Raw genomic sequence first — 16,667 nt, 5'->3', positions numbered from 1 at the left:
TTTACTAGATATAGGGTAGTCTGGTATATATAAGAGGGTGATGGCGTGACACGACAATAATGTGTGTGTAAATAGTGAGTAATTGAACTGCAGTCAGAGTGAGAAAGTATTGTTGAAATTAACGTTCGTTATAGCGTTTGTTTTAGCGCGAATGTTGAAATCAAGTGTATCGTGAAGTTATATTCAGAAAGAATAAACCAGTTTTATTAAGTAAGGACTTGTGTCGCTAAAGTTTCGTCGGAACGAAATTACGGAAAGTTAATTAACAAACGGAGACGTAACAATATGTATTTAACTTAGCAAGAATATATGAAATAACGGAAAATAAAGCTGAATTCGCCCAGTTAAAAAGCTGTAATGGTTTACTTAAATGTAATTTTCTCAATTACAGTGCCGCACACAAAACTAAATTATGAATACAATTAGGGTGAAATTGTTACACATCATTTATAGTTTTTATGCACTTAAATATTCGGAAGGGAATGATCAAATTTCTATTTCTACGTAAAAATATCACAACTATGTTTAGATTATGCTCTATTCTAACTTGAACCTGAAGTCTGAAAACCTTTGATAACATTCTTTGATCAAGTATTAATAGCATAGATGTTCACGACCTGTTTCTGATAATTTCATTCAGTAACCCACCAAGCAGCAGTCATTGTTCAACATTTTGATGTTGGCTTGCTATCTGTTCGAATAGCTCATTGGCTGGCTAAAAAATCTTAGAAGTTTTTAATACGTACCGCAAACTGCTATTTCCTCACAATTAAGTGCAAGGGCGTTTTAAAACCCGTTCACGTGTAAGGGGGAGAAAAAAACCGCTGGAAAGAATCACAAAAATGTAGTGTGACAACCTTTTGAAATATTGTGACCTACTTTATTTAACAGGTACAAACAACTCGTTCGTAGGAAGTGTTAAAAACAAACAGCTAACTCCTACTTATGGAATAATACAATAAGTTGTTCAGAGACCTCCAGCGGAGAAAAAACAAAACAAACAACACTGCTTAAAGTAGTGGTATAGTGGTTGAATAATTCACTATTTTACAGCATTACCACGTCGTTTTAATTCGAAACAGGTCAACACAAAGACAGTCGGCTAAAGAAACAAGATAACAATGGCGACTAATAGTTTTACAGTGAAAAATAAATCAGTTTAGTCAACGAAAACATGAAGAGTTTTGGTATTTATTTTTGTTGTATTTTCTAATTTGAAAATGAGAAATTGTCATGGTGATAATCATGTGAAAATTTCAGTATTGCTAAAAGGGAAAAAAAATAATAATATAATGTAAGTTACAAACTTATTAGTGGGTGTACTTCAGGACAAATATATAAAACACATTAGTGAACATCTTTGATATTTTTTTTCTCGCCTATACATTGAATGTTCTACGTTTTGTTTTTACTGTGCGTTTCTCTTTATAAAATAAACACGTATAGCTGCCCCATAACAATGCGACAGTTTTAATTGTTTATGGCAGAATTCACGAGTAAGACTATTTGCCACTGTCTCTAATTTTGAACTGCCGAAACATGGAAGGAAACAGGTCGGTAGTACTTTCTGCTAACTCTTGGGATACTTTTTTTACCAATTAATAGTGGAACTGCTCGAACATTACAACGACCCCGCGACCTGCAGATTGCGAAACAAGCACTTAAGCAACAGGCTATATCAGACCACGGTTTTAATATCAATTTAAGCCTAACTTGTTAAAGGATTCCGAAATCATTCATAAAAAATATTTTTATCTAAATGTTTCTAGGTTTATGTCAATAAACCAAGTATTTACGTTTCACTTTAAACTACTTCTGCCAATTTTTAAATTATGCATTGATGAATATTTTATTATACATAGTAAGAAATAAGATGTCTGTAGTACCTAAGCGAAACAGAACACGAAATACAACACCTGCGTATCTTGAAATCCGATAGACAACAGTTCATATAATGACAGTAACTGGGTAAATAGTTGCATAATAAAAAAAATCGTTTTCAAGACAAATGATTAATTTTCAATAATTCCCCATCAAAAAACTGTTGAGGTTGAATTATATTGGTAGTTTGGTGGGTAGCGAGATACAGACATTTGTTGAGCTTGTGATAGGAGGAGGATTTGGTCAGCGATATGTTTATTATTATTAATGTTACCTTAAATACATGTTCATGGGGACATTCAGACCTTATTCTATCAGTTTAGTCGAACTCTCTTGTTAACGGTAGTTTTGCGAAATTAGTTTCAACTTTTGTTTATATATTGATTTGATGGGGTAGGGGTAAAGAGATTGATCCTTCCGTTTTCCAGGTTACTAAATCTGTTATCATGACTTGAATCTGGAGTGAATAAAATTGAAATATTACAGAAAAAAAATTATCATGGTTCTCGACAAAAAGGCGTAACAGAACTTCTTGCGTGGCACTGTTAAATATCTGCTTATGTTCTAGCTGTATGTTTTATCTTTCAAGGTAATAATTATTTTATTTTTTGAAATTTAAAACGCATCGCTAGCAAAATAATTATTTCTCTAAATAATTTTGTTTGCACAGCAGGGACACTGTAGGACTGAAACAAGCATGCAACCGCATGGTTAGTAAAAACCTTCAAAAACAGTTCGATGATACACCCATTTCTCTATTCATTTGTGCATAGTTTACGTACTATTGCTAATATATACACCCCAATTTCCTATCTTTCATTCGATTAATGTTGTACGCAGTGCAGAAAATCTAAGACACGCATATTTAATTATTATAGTAAAAAATCACCTAATAAGAAAAACAAAACTATACATTACGATGGAAAACTTACAGAATCTTCTGAAAGTTGGTTGTGACTGAAAACAGTTTATAGAGATACAGTCTACATCTTTTAATATAGTTCATCATCAACAGTGGGATTGATCGCCACGTTACAATGAACCCACATTTGAAAGAGCGATGTTGGCTTTTTGTTTTAAGAGATTGGAATCATTAAACGAGCTAAGTCCCGTTAAAATGATTTTTCGGGAAGAGTAGGTATTCCCGAATTCTGAAAAAAAAAAACTGTCAGAGTACAAAAATTCCGGTCTGCACACAAGAAGTCCCCTGTACTGTATTTAACTCCTGCCAAAAACAGTTGAATAGGCATGTAAACTATGTTCCCCCTAAATCCATCGGTCTTCTCCAAAGTAAAATAATCCCAGACAACAATGCAATTAAAATTTATTTACGCAAAGTTTGATTGTCTCGTGTAAGCATTAGAAGATGTAGTTTTATGTAAATTTTCGAGTGGTTTAGAAAGCATATCCCACAATGGTTTACTGAGAAACAAGATATTAAAATCCAGATCACTAAGGGATTGATAATGTCGTGATCACGTGGTTTCTCATACACTAAAGTACCGTCTAAAGCTTGCGGAAGAGGGTGAAATACGCTGAAAACAGGCAAAACTAGAATAAGTGAAGGTTATATATACCGATGTATACAGCTATCACGTTTATTTTTTTTCTTTCTGTTTTCATTTTAAAGATTACAATCATAAAACGAACCAAGTCCCGTTAACATGATTTTTGTAGGTTTTTTTTTTCCATATTATTTGCATTTTCATTGAAAACGACGTACATGAAAGAAAAGCGAAGTGCTTTGGCCTAGTTACCGTCCTCATAGTTGTCTTCACGATTTTTCTTGGAATCAGATAAACACGCGCTAGTCAGGGACTAAATCACGTATGGCCTCTACCTTTTGACTTTTCTATATTTAAATATTCCTTTGAAAAGTACGTAACCCCGTTTGATAAGTTACACAGTAATGTGTAATAATGTACACATTTCCATTTTATAATTAAATATCAGCATTTACACCATTCACACAATTTATGAGGATACTCGATAGTAAAAATATACAGTCATGTTTGTCACGATACCCAAGTTTAACTTTCTTGTAATTTGTTTTTAACTAAATCTCTGCAAATGTAAGATATAAAAAGAGCTGCTAGAATATCAAACATTATGAGCAAAAACAGAAAAATTCTTATGTCAAATCCCTTGTTTTTCTGCGAACTCCTCTCACGGTTTTGGAACTTGCGGGTCCAAACTTTGCAGATGAAATCAGGACGAGCCGGGGTGTCCTGATCAGTATGGCGTAGCCCCCATCCCACTAAGGAAAGTTAAAGCGCGCCTGGAAAGTCACCCCGACATGGTGGGGATCTAAGAATGGATCTTCAGGGTCGCTGCAACCTAATCTGCCATCGAAGGGAGGATCATGTTTGAAACTATATTTATACCTCTTCTCACATGCCAACGGAACCAAACGAGGTATACATGTTCAGGTACCACAGGCGGGTATCCTAACGAAGTTTGTTTAGAGGTATGGCCCCTTTTTGGGTAGCTATAGACGTAATTGTAGATAATGAAGGAGCTTGATGGGTATATTGGGGCCTTTAAACCTCTCAGCGGAGAGCGGGTATTTTATGCTAGTATTTATAAGAAGTCAATTTTGTGTAATGTTAACCATGGAAAAAAAGAACAGGTTATTCACGAATCTTAAAACGAGTTTTTAAAAGACATAAGCTTGGTTAACTACAAAGAAACTTCACAAACACCCAAGCTCGCTTCGAGTTATTTGTATCCTAGTTATGGCCTATTGTAAACTAACTACAGATATGTAGACTGAGTTCGTGAGGAGTTAAATAGTAGTTAAAGTGAGAAGTATTAATATATTTCTTTCAATACAGATAGCCATTAGGACTAGAATTTTCGTATTTTATTTCGTTTTTATTTTTATCTTCATTGATATTTAACCTATATGTGAACAAATCTGAAAGCCACTTTCAGGTTGAGGTCACACAACGTTTTCGAATGGCTTGTCAAGAAATCAAGAATATAACTTTCACCCACGTTTTAACGCCTTAGGTTTTTAGACTAATGGAAAAAGGAACAAGATCCCGAGGGAGGGCGTTTTGTGTGTGTGCCCACATTTACAGCAAAGTGTAATTGTTGATCTTTTCTATCCGTAAAGAAAATAACTAATTCCTACCAACATTATAACTCTTATCAAGGGTAAGAGAATAGGTAAATAAAATATAACTTTTAAGCACTTGAATTAAAAAACTGATTACCTAAGTAATTTACTACGTTAATCTTTGTTAGCTTGTTCCAAAATGAAACAGTTTCACCAATGATGGCGCTATATATGGGATTACTTTGTTGCTTATCTAATGACGCTGTGCAGAAGGGGTTTGTAACAACTATTTCGTGCGACCGGGTTGCCACAATGTTGTCCTAAAGTTAGACTTCACGTGAAATTTTAGGATTAACTATCCTATTTTGGAATGGTACTTTGAATACTCGAAAATTGAACAATAACAGCAGGTTAGGGTATGCTACAAGAATGAAAAACATGTTAAAACGGATTACGTAGAACCGGCTTTCAAACAGATACTAATGAACCTGCATCTAAGTTAAGCGTACGGCAGTTACATTAAAAGAACAAATACCATCCTAGAAACATGTACCGCAATGAACTTTAGCTAACATAGCCAAGGTTAATAGCTCCTTAGAAAAAAAAAAAAAGAGGATAATATCCTTATTCTAAAAATGCTTAAATGGGTCAATATGGTTATGTTTACAACGTAATGCAATATTTTATTATCGCAATTACGAGAGTACAGTATTATGCATAAATCTTACATACACACGAAACAAATTATTTGAATTTATTATTATTATTATTTTTATTTTCATTTATTTTTTACGAAGACTCGTGACCGTGAGCGAGATTATTAACGTGGCTGAACATTATGCTGCCGCCATCGTGTGACGCTAACAATTAATTTGGTAGTATATTCAAAGACTTTATATGACAAACTTGTTTTAAAAGCAGATAGAATGGAAAAAGTTGTTCAAAGAACTGATGATTGGGTTATAAAATATTTTCAATAATTAAGTGACTCTGACCTTATTCGATAACTACTCCACTTCTTTTGTTTGTTTTTTGTCATAAATGCAAAACAGTTTATGTGGCAAGTTTTTCAACCCCAGTTTATGATATTTAACCTTGAATTTTAACTATACAAATCATACAGTAAAATATACAGCTGAATCCCAATTATTTAAACAAGTACATCAAGTAATCATCACAGTTTAAAAGTAAAATAATATTTTATCACCCAGTTACTATATTTTAAATGAATAGGGTGTTACAATGCGCAGTTCCTTCAACAATGATAACTAATTGTTTTGGGAGTATTGATAATAAAATTCCACAAAAACAAAGCATTTTTGCCTAACTTTCTTTAAACAATCTGCGAATAAACAGTACAAGTAGGATGTAAAGCCTCCCCTAGTAGCAATACCTTCTGATTTAAGTGTGGAATATAATAAAATTAATAGTTTTGGAATCGTTAAAAAATATCTCATATATTTTGAATTAAGCTTCAAATAATTTTAAATGTAAACAAAGTAAAGTAGAGACGTTCTTTGAATGGTCAAACTACCCAAATAACTAACATCACAGGCTGAAGTTTTGCACATTATCTCAGATTTATAATGTTCCAAAATTAGAATTTAGATAATTAAAAAAAATGTTTAGTAAATAAATGGAATGTATGAGAGACTACGTGTAAATACTACATCAGTAATCCACTATGCATATTTTAATTATAGAATTTTGAAATTACTATATACTCAAGTTATGTGACAAAAGTTGCATGAAAATCTTTCATTGGAAGTTTCTGACTTGAGATTACAGAACATATAACTTGTAAGACTAAATATGTAGTTTGATTCTGCCGAATGGTGTTTAAAAGAAATATTACTAATGTTCGAGGTTTTTCGCTGGGTTTTTTTATTTTTCGTGAATAATAAGAGATATTTCCAAAACAGAGTAAATTGCATTTGTTATCCAAAGAGCCCGTAGTTAAAGGGTTGTTTTACTTGAAAACTAACAGACAGAGGTTACAAGTTTGATAAGGGATCATTTACTTATCCACACAAATGTGAAAGAAATGTACTAGCTTAATTAGGATTTATGAATACGATATTCAAATACGTACAAGGGTTTTTAAAATAAAAATTTAATTTATGGTGAATTACTGTTATATTAAGTTAAAGTAAGAATGATTGGTTTAATGTGTCAATGTGTTACTTATTGTTTTCATATCTACATGAGAAGTTTTGGAGATGTGACTTTAGCGCCTATATAATATTAACAGAAACAATTTTTGTAAAACTCAAAATATATTTCTACTCATTGGCTAGTTATTTTTAAATATATACCGTTGTTTTGAAAGTAACAAAATATGCAACAGTTTCGTTTGATAATCCCTAACGTACATCTCCCATTTCAAATGAACTGTATATTTACCGAGATGAAGTGGTCCAGCGAATCCTCTTCTAACTTAAATATGTAATAACTAAAAACTGAGTTAGATATAGAGAACGTGTTTTCGTGTGGAATTGTGGTCAAATATTTCAATTGAGTTAATAAAACAATCATTGTTGCACTGGAAACTGACAAGCATCAGATAGTCTAAAAATCGGTGCAATATTTAGGAGTATGATTCAAAGAAATAGCCACAAAAACGGTAACTACTACGTACTGAAAGCATTACGCTACATTCTATATTTCATCACAAACGAAAGTGTGGCCAATTTTCATGCTACTAGTACGTGAAATCTTTATACCTGAACCCGACTTACAAGTTACAGAAACGACAGGCAAGTGTACTACGACTGCGCAGTACTGAATATGTAAAAAAATCGTATAACGCCATAGCTTAGACACATTATAATAACACCAACTCATAAATCCTTAATAAGACAAAGCAAACGGTAAGCAGCTCTTAGCTAAATAAACAATTTCAACCTGAGGGTCAGAAGTACATGTAAATAAAACATATGCCAGCGATACCACCAAACACGGCAATGCAGCAGGGAATTGGTGTTGTCGCCCTCCCTTAATAAATATTTCAAATGTTTCGCATCTTTAAATCATACAGTGTACGTAGACATAGGTTAAAAAAAACGGATGATAAAAATTAAAACACTCATATTTAGGGTGAGGATAATATTAAATATTTCAGACTTTTTAAAGTTGAACAATTTAGGTATTCCATTTACGAGTTTAATATTTTTTACAATTCGTCTACCTTTCTATTTACCTCTCCTTCAAACAATGAAATCTTCGGAAACAACGAATTTTTGCCAATACATTTTTCGAAGGAAATAATAGAACAATTTAAATATTAAGAAACAAAAGATGTGCATAACAACGACCAAAATAACAAAAATTTAATTTTGATTTAATGATCAAGATCTTTTACAGTGAACTTTATTTTTCCCAGGGTAGGTATATTTGTTAGTTAATTTAATGATCAAGATCTTTTACAGTGAACTTTATTTTTCCCAGGGTAGGTATATTTGTAGTTAATTTAATGATCAAGATCTTTTACAGTGGACTTTATTTTCCCCAGGGTAGGTATATTTGTTAGTTAATTTAATGATCAAGATCTTTTACAGTGAACTTTATTTTTCCCAGGGTAGGTATATTTGTTAGTTAATTTAATGATCAAGATCTTTTACAGTGAACTTTATTTTTCCCAGGGTAGGTATATTTGTTAGTTAATTTAATGATCAAGATCTTTTACAGTGAACTTTATTTTTCCCAGGGTAGGTATATTTGTTAGTTAATTTAATGATCAAGATCTTTCACAGTGAACTTTATTTTCCCAGGGTAGGTATATTTGTAGTTAATTTAATGATCAAGATCTTTTACAGTGAACTTTATTTTCCCCAGGGTAGGTATATTTGTTAGTTAATTTAATGATCAAGATCTTTTACAGTGAACTTTATTTTTCCCAGGGTAGGTATATTTGTTGGTTAATTGCTATAGTGGTCTGAACGTCCCATTCATATAGTTAGACACCTGGAGGGAAATTTCAGTTTAACAAAATTAACTCCTGAAAGGAACAAGTTTCGTCTCAGTGGATTAACTTTGTTGGTTGTAACGTTTCACTTCGAGCGTGCGGAAAGCCATGCTAGCGTACAGGATTTAGTCTATCATGACGTCACGTCCGTTCAACAACAACAACAACAAAAAAAAGTGATGGGCTTTAGCTTATGTCTTCCTTTTGTGGAAGTAATAACTTACTCTCTGGGCTTTTTTTTTAAATTCAAAGTTACTAAAGAACAAATAACAAACTTTTAGAAAGTAAAACAAAGAAGGTAAGGACTAAAGATAAACTTTCGCAGCTTGATGTGGGTTCATGAAATTGAAAGTAGTTTTTAAATATCATTCATAAAAACAGCTCTGAGTGAATCGTTTTCAAATTTTGTTTCACATAGCTGGGTAACTCACTTGTCAATTGTTTCAAAATCTCGGCAACATTACAGTTAAAATACAGCATTGTTGTTAACACTTTGTTCATAACGAAGCAACTACTGTAACCAGCTTATATTCTCTATTATTGAATGGTGTTGTTGACTGCCAACAAATCATGGCATATAATTCTATGGTATAATAGGACAGATGTTTCGTGGATTAATCATTCCAGCGATATATTTATACAGTGCTTATTGAGTAACTTTGACAGTTGTTATGGTAACTTTTTATAACTTCTACATCTGAAACATACAAGTAACTATTTTTCGCCCCCTTTTTCATGTACTTACAAGCTTTGATGTTTCCTTTTAATCACCATTTGACAGTTGAATATAATTTATGTGCAGTTCAAATCTTTTTTTTTTTTATTACAGTTTCTATTTGCCAATGTGCTAGCTTGTCCGTCAGACGTCCACGTGCCAGTGCCTCAGTTATGATAGAAATGTAGTGAAGAGTTAAAACAAAAATGTACCTGCTTTTCCGAACTGCTGCCAGAGACTGGTTAGAGTTAACCCTCTTATGTGAACATTCTAGCTACTTGAAGAAGCCTATTTCCGGTACAAAAGTAGAATGCATAAATTTTTTAATTGTAAACTTATGAAATCTGTAAATTAATAAACTTAGCAGCCTGATGGTTTAAAACAAAAATTACTAGGTTTATTACTTACCAGATATTCGTCCATTGTCCGTTCTGCATATTGGATACGATATTGTTGCTGAAGTTTGGTAGCCTTAATCCCGTGGGCAATGTGAAGGGCACTAGCGTCAAACTTCCCGGCCAGACTCTCCCGATTTCTACTATCAGTTTCGTACGGTCTAGGGGACGAGAGGGCTGTCTTAATACCTATAGCATCTACATCGAACGTTCCCTTGCCAGATCCACGAATCTGGTCATTTACAAGGTGGTTCGTACGGGGTGCGGCGAGCGCCGACTTTATCCCCACGGACATTCCGTCCAAGGTACCTGGGCCCGTCTTCGGGACGTGGTTCTGACAGTACACTTCCTTGTCATCCTGATTTTGTTGGTTGTTGTAGTAAGTCCTGAGAGTCAGCTTGGAGCCACAAACCAAACACTTGAAACAACCCTGATGGAAAAAAGAGAAATCTTTCAGAGGTCCGACTTTGTCCACCTGGTAGACAGTCTGCTCACACCGAAGACATGTGTGTTCATATGGACTCAAATACTTTTGTGACATTTTGAAGACCTTATGTTTAAAAGAATTAAAGAGGGTGAAATTCCATCAACTCAATCATCAAGATAAAGGAAAACCAAGCGCTTTTCCCATACGAGCACACAAAAAAGTACAGACCGTGTATTGTAAAAGAATGATATTTCGTCTCTTAACCAACCTGGACACCGACAGCCTACCACGACCTCTCCTATGCGTAATTACTGAATGCACGTGAAGCGTCACGCAACGTCATCAAGCAGATACTTGGTTAGTTCCATTATCACGTCAGGTAGGTACGTCTTTTATATCCAGTTTATGATTTTATATTTCGGTAGAAAGTTTCCGTTGTAGTTTTTTGAGACTGGCACACGAAGTTCTTTGATTTATTGTTCTTTTTGATAAACTTTTTAAGCTTATACTGATATCATGATTCCAACTGTACTAACAAGTCGGCCTCCGGGAATCATATTCCAGTGTGATCAGAACACGGTTTAAACAATTACCAATTTTAAAGAGCATGATGGCTGCTTCAAGCCTGTTTACTTCATTTGTTTTCAATAACATATTTGTACCATAAAATTATAGTAATGAAAAAAACAATATATTTATGAACTATATTGGGTATACAGGTAAACCGTACTATTTAGCCAGAGATATAGATCATTGAAAAATGGGTACTTTTTTAAAGCACCTGCCTTTTACATTGTATCTGTCGCGTATATTGATAACTTCCGATTAGAAAAGCCTTTAGGAACGAAGGAGGGTGGAGGGGGGGGGGGGTGACATTCGACTCATTCGCGATAAGGGAAAGAAGGGTTAGAAATGTGGTTGACAAATATTTCTATAACACTTCACGTAAAAAATATGGTTTCCAAGTTCGTTAAAATTCTAAAGCTTGTGTTTCATAAATTTATTTACTGGAATGAATAATTACGACACAATCATTTCATATCCAAACCTCAAAAGATCACCAGTAGATTTTTATGTGAAAAAGCAACACTTGTAGCAGTAAAACTTCTGTCATTTCTATGGTGGTTGATGTTCGATTATTGCTACCCATCTTATCATTTCTTTTTTCTTTTGAATTTTATATTTTATTGAAATTGGATAATTTGTTATTTTTTAGTTCTTGTTTATAGAATTATATGCCTGTCTGTCACCGTCTGTATGGCTATCTAAAATTCAACCGGTTCATAATTTTTATTTTTGTTGTGTATATAAACTTATAAGTTTACTAACTCCATCTATGTCTTTTTTTTTGGGGGGGGGGTAGATGTTTAATACATATTTATGTATTTCAAAATGATCAGTAAATTAAACTACCCCATTGTTTTCTTTAGCTTAAAAACTTTACTGTCCATATATATATATCTATATACACATATGTATTATGGGTCATAAATTAAATTGATTTTGAATGAAAGGTGGGCAGGACTAACCCTTGACCTGGGGTCTGGTATGACCAGGTGGTTAGAGCGCTCGACTCGCCATCTGCAGGTCGCGGGTTCGAATCCCTGTCCCATCAATTATGCTCACCCTTTCAGCTGTGAGGGTGTTATAAAGTGATGGTCAATCCCACTATTTGTTGGTAAAAGAGTAGCCCAAGAGTTGGCGGTGGGTGGTGATGACTAGCTTCTTTCCCTCTAGTCTTTCACTGTTAAACTAGGGACAGCTAGTGCAGATAGTGCTTGTGTAGCTATGCGCGAAATAAAAAACAAACCACACCAAACTCTTGACCTGGAATGGGATGGTGGCATAATAGGGTGTGGCTAGCCCACTGAGACTCTAAACACTTTTAAGATATGATAACCTATTAGTCCCGCTCTTTTAGACCCAAGAACTCATTGAACCCAACAAACCAATTGAATCTATATAACCCTTTGAAATCACATAATCTCCTTTCAACTCACAGCTCTTGAAGAATAATAACTTCACTAGTGCAATTTTATGCTTTCTGGCAAGTGAAATAAGTCTTCACATGCAATGGGTAAATATCATGGTGGTGGAACATATCCATACTTGATATAATTCAAGATATTACAAGTAGTTAGCGCATTACCACATGTACCCAAAGGATGCCACCTCAAAGATTTATAAAAAATCTACAGAAAGGTAAGAATAGAATTTTCTGTAATAGTAACTGTAAAACATAACTATTTCTGTAAATCCTTTAAAACTTAACTGAAGTGAAACAAATCAACTTACAAAGTTAGACGTGGAATTATTGTATATTATTTAGAGATTTAAGTAAGTATTTTTTTTCAGGGTGAAGATATGTTATACAATATACTAATTGTAGAAGTGTATTATTAATAAGTGTTCTACATATAGAACGTTAGGAAAGGCGAAAAATGTGTCATGCAAATTAAATAAAGAAGCAAAACTACATTCAGTACTTTAAATGTATACAACATTTATACTTTAATCATAAAAACACAATTGGCCATACTAACTGCCTCGTTCAATATTTAAAAAACGAAACATTAGATGTGATGATAACTTTTCAGGATGTATGATCTGTCAACTAGAGAAGTGAAAACTATAGAACTAATGATTTAGTGAAGTGTTTTGTACCTAAAGCATCAGATAATTGTAAAAGCGGCTATGCTATAATATTTGCTTCATTCAAATAATGGACAAATGAAGATACTATGTGTGATAAAACTGACATACATAATACCTTATGTCATAATAGTTGTCTCGTTAATATAATAGTTTTACTTGTATTTAAAACTTTTATGAAACATGCAAATTAGTTATTACCTGAAAACAGAAACAGCTATACTGTCGTGTTCAAATAATAGTTGTGTTTGTAACTTTTTAGGACATATAATTAAATGTAGTCTACAATATTGATGTCATGTTGAGACACATTGATATCTGTTGAGCTACATCACCCTTTGGTGGTTTGCTCGCGGACTATCCGTTCAGTCCTCATAGATGGCCTCATTGTCCTATCCATCTTCTAGTAACGCGCTATGCGCTCTTCGGTGCCAAATCCTGGAACTATGACTCCTAGCCACGCGCACTCTGGTGTTGAACTATTATGTCGCTCTTCCTCTTAGACAGTCGCACCCTCTGTTGTGAATTATAATGCCATTCATCCCCTTAGACAGCCGCGCACTCTGGTTCCGTTTCTCTTACCCCCCTGGTGTTGCCATCCTTTCTATATTATGTAACAGCTATGTTACCCTCAAGTGTCGGCATCATTTGCATATTACGTTATAGTTATATAACCCTCAGGTGGCGTCCTTTGATTTCCACTCACCTGGCGACTCCCCATCTTTTGGACACAGGGGTAATGCACTAACTACTGTTACGCCTCCAAGTCACTGGTTTTAATACACAACGAATCAGAAAATACCCTCTTTACAATTCTTAGACCATATTAATTTAAAACCATATGGCCGAGATATCTGAAGAATGTCATATTCTTTCCCTCTTTTAGCTTATAAAGGTGAACATTTTCACGCTCTTGGCGCATGTGTAGGGTTTAACGCATAGAAAAACCGGTCCTAGAATATAGCTACATTATTGTTTGTACTAGTGACACATAGTACAAAGTCATTCTCTTTTGGTATAACCATAGAGAAAGTATCTCTAGTAAGATCAATTGCGCACAAATTTAGAAATACCTGGAAGTTAAGTCCTTCCTATTGTTACGCATGGGATGGCCAATGATGTGGACAACAAATGCAATCTGGGAAAATTAACGCTATTGGAACAAGTAAATAACAATTTGCAGTATGTCTTATTCGGATTACCTAAACAATAACGCAGGCCTGCGATGGTTTTATTGTCTTGAAATTTTTACACGTTCTGCAGTAATTCCTGTAAGCGGAATCCGAAAATGATATACATTTATGTCCATCACGTACAGATTTTTCACAAAACGTCATATGTACTTTTATATAAGAGAATCATTTCCATTGAACTCAGATCATATTTTGTTATGCTTAAAATGTTGACAACCTCTGGCTATAGATTTCTCTAGACCAATCGCGATGTGAGAGTCTTATCGATCGTTCTAGAACCCAAACATAGCAAACATAATAATAAAAAATGGTCATTGTGGTAAACAAAATAGTAATTTGATCTAAGTAAGAGTTTTTTATTCTCGATTTGTAGAAAATCCTTACGTGATTGAAGAAAAATTAATATTATTTTCAAAATCTACGTAGCTGAATTATGGAAATTATTATTAAAACCAAAACAACTTTTATGAAGTTTAAATTCGCAGGCCTCTGTAATCTGATATAGGCCTTTCCCCCATTAGATTGTGCATTAGTCCTGCCTGTATAGAAAGTCGTTTTGTCATGTATTACAAGCAAATAAAGTATTGTGTTACTAAGTCTCATTTTTCAACTCAATACGGTTAGAAATTAAGTTTATTTCCATAGTAATTTTCCTACCATTCCTATAGTTAATTTGGTTACTATTGTTATTTGTAAGGTTATCAGCTTACATGAGAATATCACAGAGTAAGGTAGTGAGTGTGGTAGTTATTTGTAGTGATCTTAAGATTTGTGTTCAGGGTTTTTGTTTTTTCTCGACGAGGGTGCTTTTCTATGTTCATTTCGTTCTTTTGCAGATCATAAGTTTTAAACTTCAATAGGAAATTGCATTTCCCAGCCAAAAGACTTATGAAAAGGAGATGTGTTAGAGGGTGATCTCGGAGAACAACAAGGTCTATTAGATGTTCGCTCGTGGATGTCAACATACTGTTACGTCTACGTTCGTTCGTTAATTTTCCGTAAAAATTCTTTCCGAAGAAACTTTACCGATAGAAGTCCTTTCTTAAATAAAACTGGTTTATTCTTTCTGAATATAACTTTGCCATACACTTAATTTCAAGGGTCGCGCTATAACAAACGCTATAATTCTCAACGAACGTCTCACGTGCTCGACTCAACAGTACTCAGTTCAATTACACACATTGTTGCCGTCACTTTGTGACCGTCTTATGTATACAAAACTACACTATATCTAGAAGGATCCCGAGATTTAAGGAAGAGACGTGAATGTTCGAGAAGGACGTGGCGTGATACTAGTCACGTGACCTCCGCTGACGCAACAATACCATTGTTGCTGCAGATGGTCATCTTTACGATTTTGATTCAACTGCACATTTACGAATAGGAACCACTTCCAGAACTGTAGATCAGGTTCTATTCCTAACTGTCATCGTAGGCTCACAAAACACACGGATGACTCATGACCATTTTTAGTTAATCAAAATATACTTTAAACCATGATTATTTACTTAAGAGCTCCACGTGAATAATGTGGTCATTAATTACAACGTGTCTGCTTTTTAGATATGATTGACTCATAACTGTTTACTCTCAGCCACTTGCGATTCTGCTAGACGTATAAAAGGGACACAAATGTTTTTGTTTGATATTTTGCATTATTATTTTTTAGCAAAACTTGCTATATCATATAGCTGAAGAGTATGAGCAAGATACTTTATACTCGAAATTTATCTGTTAAAGAATCATGGTTATGGAATGGGAGAAGAAAAAAAACAAATTTTCGATGATGACACTCAGAGTGAAAACAGTCCCATTAAAAGAGACTTATTTTGTGAAAGGAGTTTCATAAAATGAGATACCACTGATTATGAATACACTGTGGATTATAATAATTCCACAGAGAGTGATAGCTTTGATCATGCTTCTCAGAATAAGGAAAATATGGCAGAAGTAATGAATGGAAGCCTATGATATTTATGAAGGACACTGTAGTTTGACACGTATTTACGAATCCAAGGACAGACAGTTCCTGATATAGCACGTGTTTGCGAGTCCTAAGTGTTGATATCGAAACAGAAGTAAGTATAGACAAACTGAGAAACTGATGTTTGAGGGAAATATTTTCAAAGAAGGTAATCAAATGACACATGTCGACTTTTTTACCAGTTATTAAAAAACGATTTACAGTACAATAACTAAAATGATTAACGTTTATCAACAATGCAGATATGATCTCATTTGTAAATACACCTTTAACAACGCACCAAGCGAACTACAATGGATAAACATGAACATGATGAGCTTCAAATGCACCCTGTAACGAATTTGTTATTATATAATTATTTCATTATCAACGTTTGTTTGAATTAAATTTATATT

The 16,667-nt window shown here is 33.9% G+C and overlaps 1 protein-coding gene across 2 annotated transcripts in view; it reads right to left on the bottom strand.

Annotated features, from left to right (window-relative positions):
- LOC106463841 (hillarin-like) overlaps nucleotides 1-10,739 on the bottom strand; it is a 27,484-nt gene extending 16,745 nt beyond the window's left edge. For both annotated transcript variants that reach the window (XM_013923919.2, XM_022391463.1), the window contains exon 1: nucleotides 10,030-10,739. In XM_013923919.2, the coding sequence (XP_013779373.1) occupies nucleotides 10,030-10,557 (528 nt within the window). In that variant the 5' untranslated portion in view covers nucleotides 10,558-10,739. The remainder of the gene's footprint in view (nucleotides 1-10,029) is intronic.
- Between the last annotated feature and the right edge of the window lie 5,928 nt (nucleotides 10,740-16,667).

This window comes from Limulus polyphemus, unplaced genomic scaffold (genome assembly GCF_000517525.1).
Source record: "Limulus polyphemus unplaced genomic scaffold, Limulus_polyphemus-2.1.2 Scaffold1497, whole genome shotgun sequence".
NCBI lineage: Eukaryota > Metazoa > Arthropoda > Merostomata > Xiphosura > Limulidae > Limulus > Limulus polyphemus.
The sequence above is the reverse complement of the archived record's forward strand: the minus strand, read 5'-3'. Positions and strand labels throughout refer to the sequence as shown.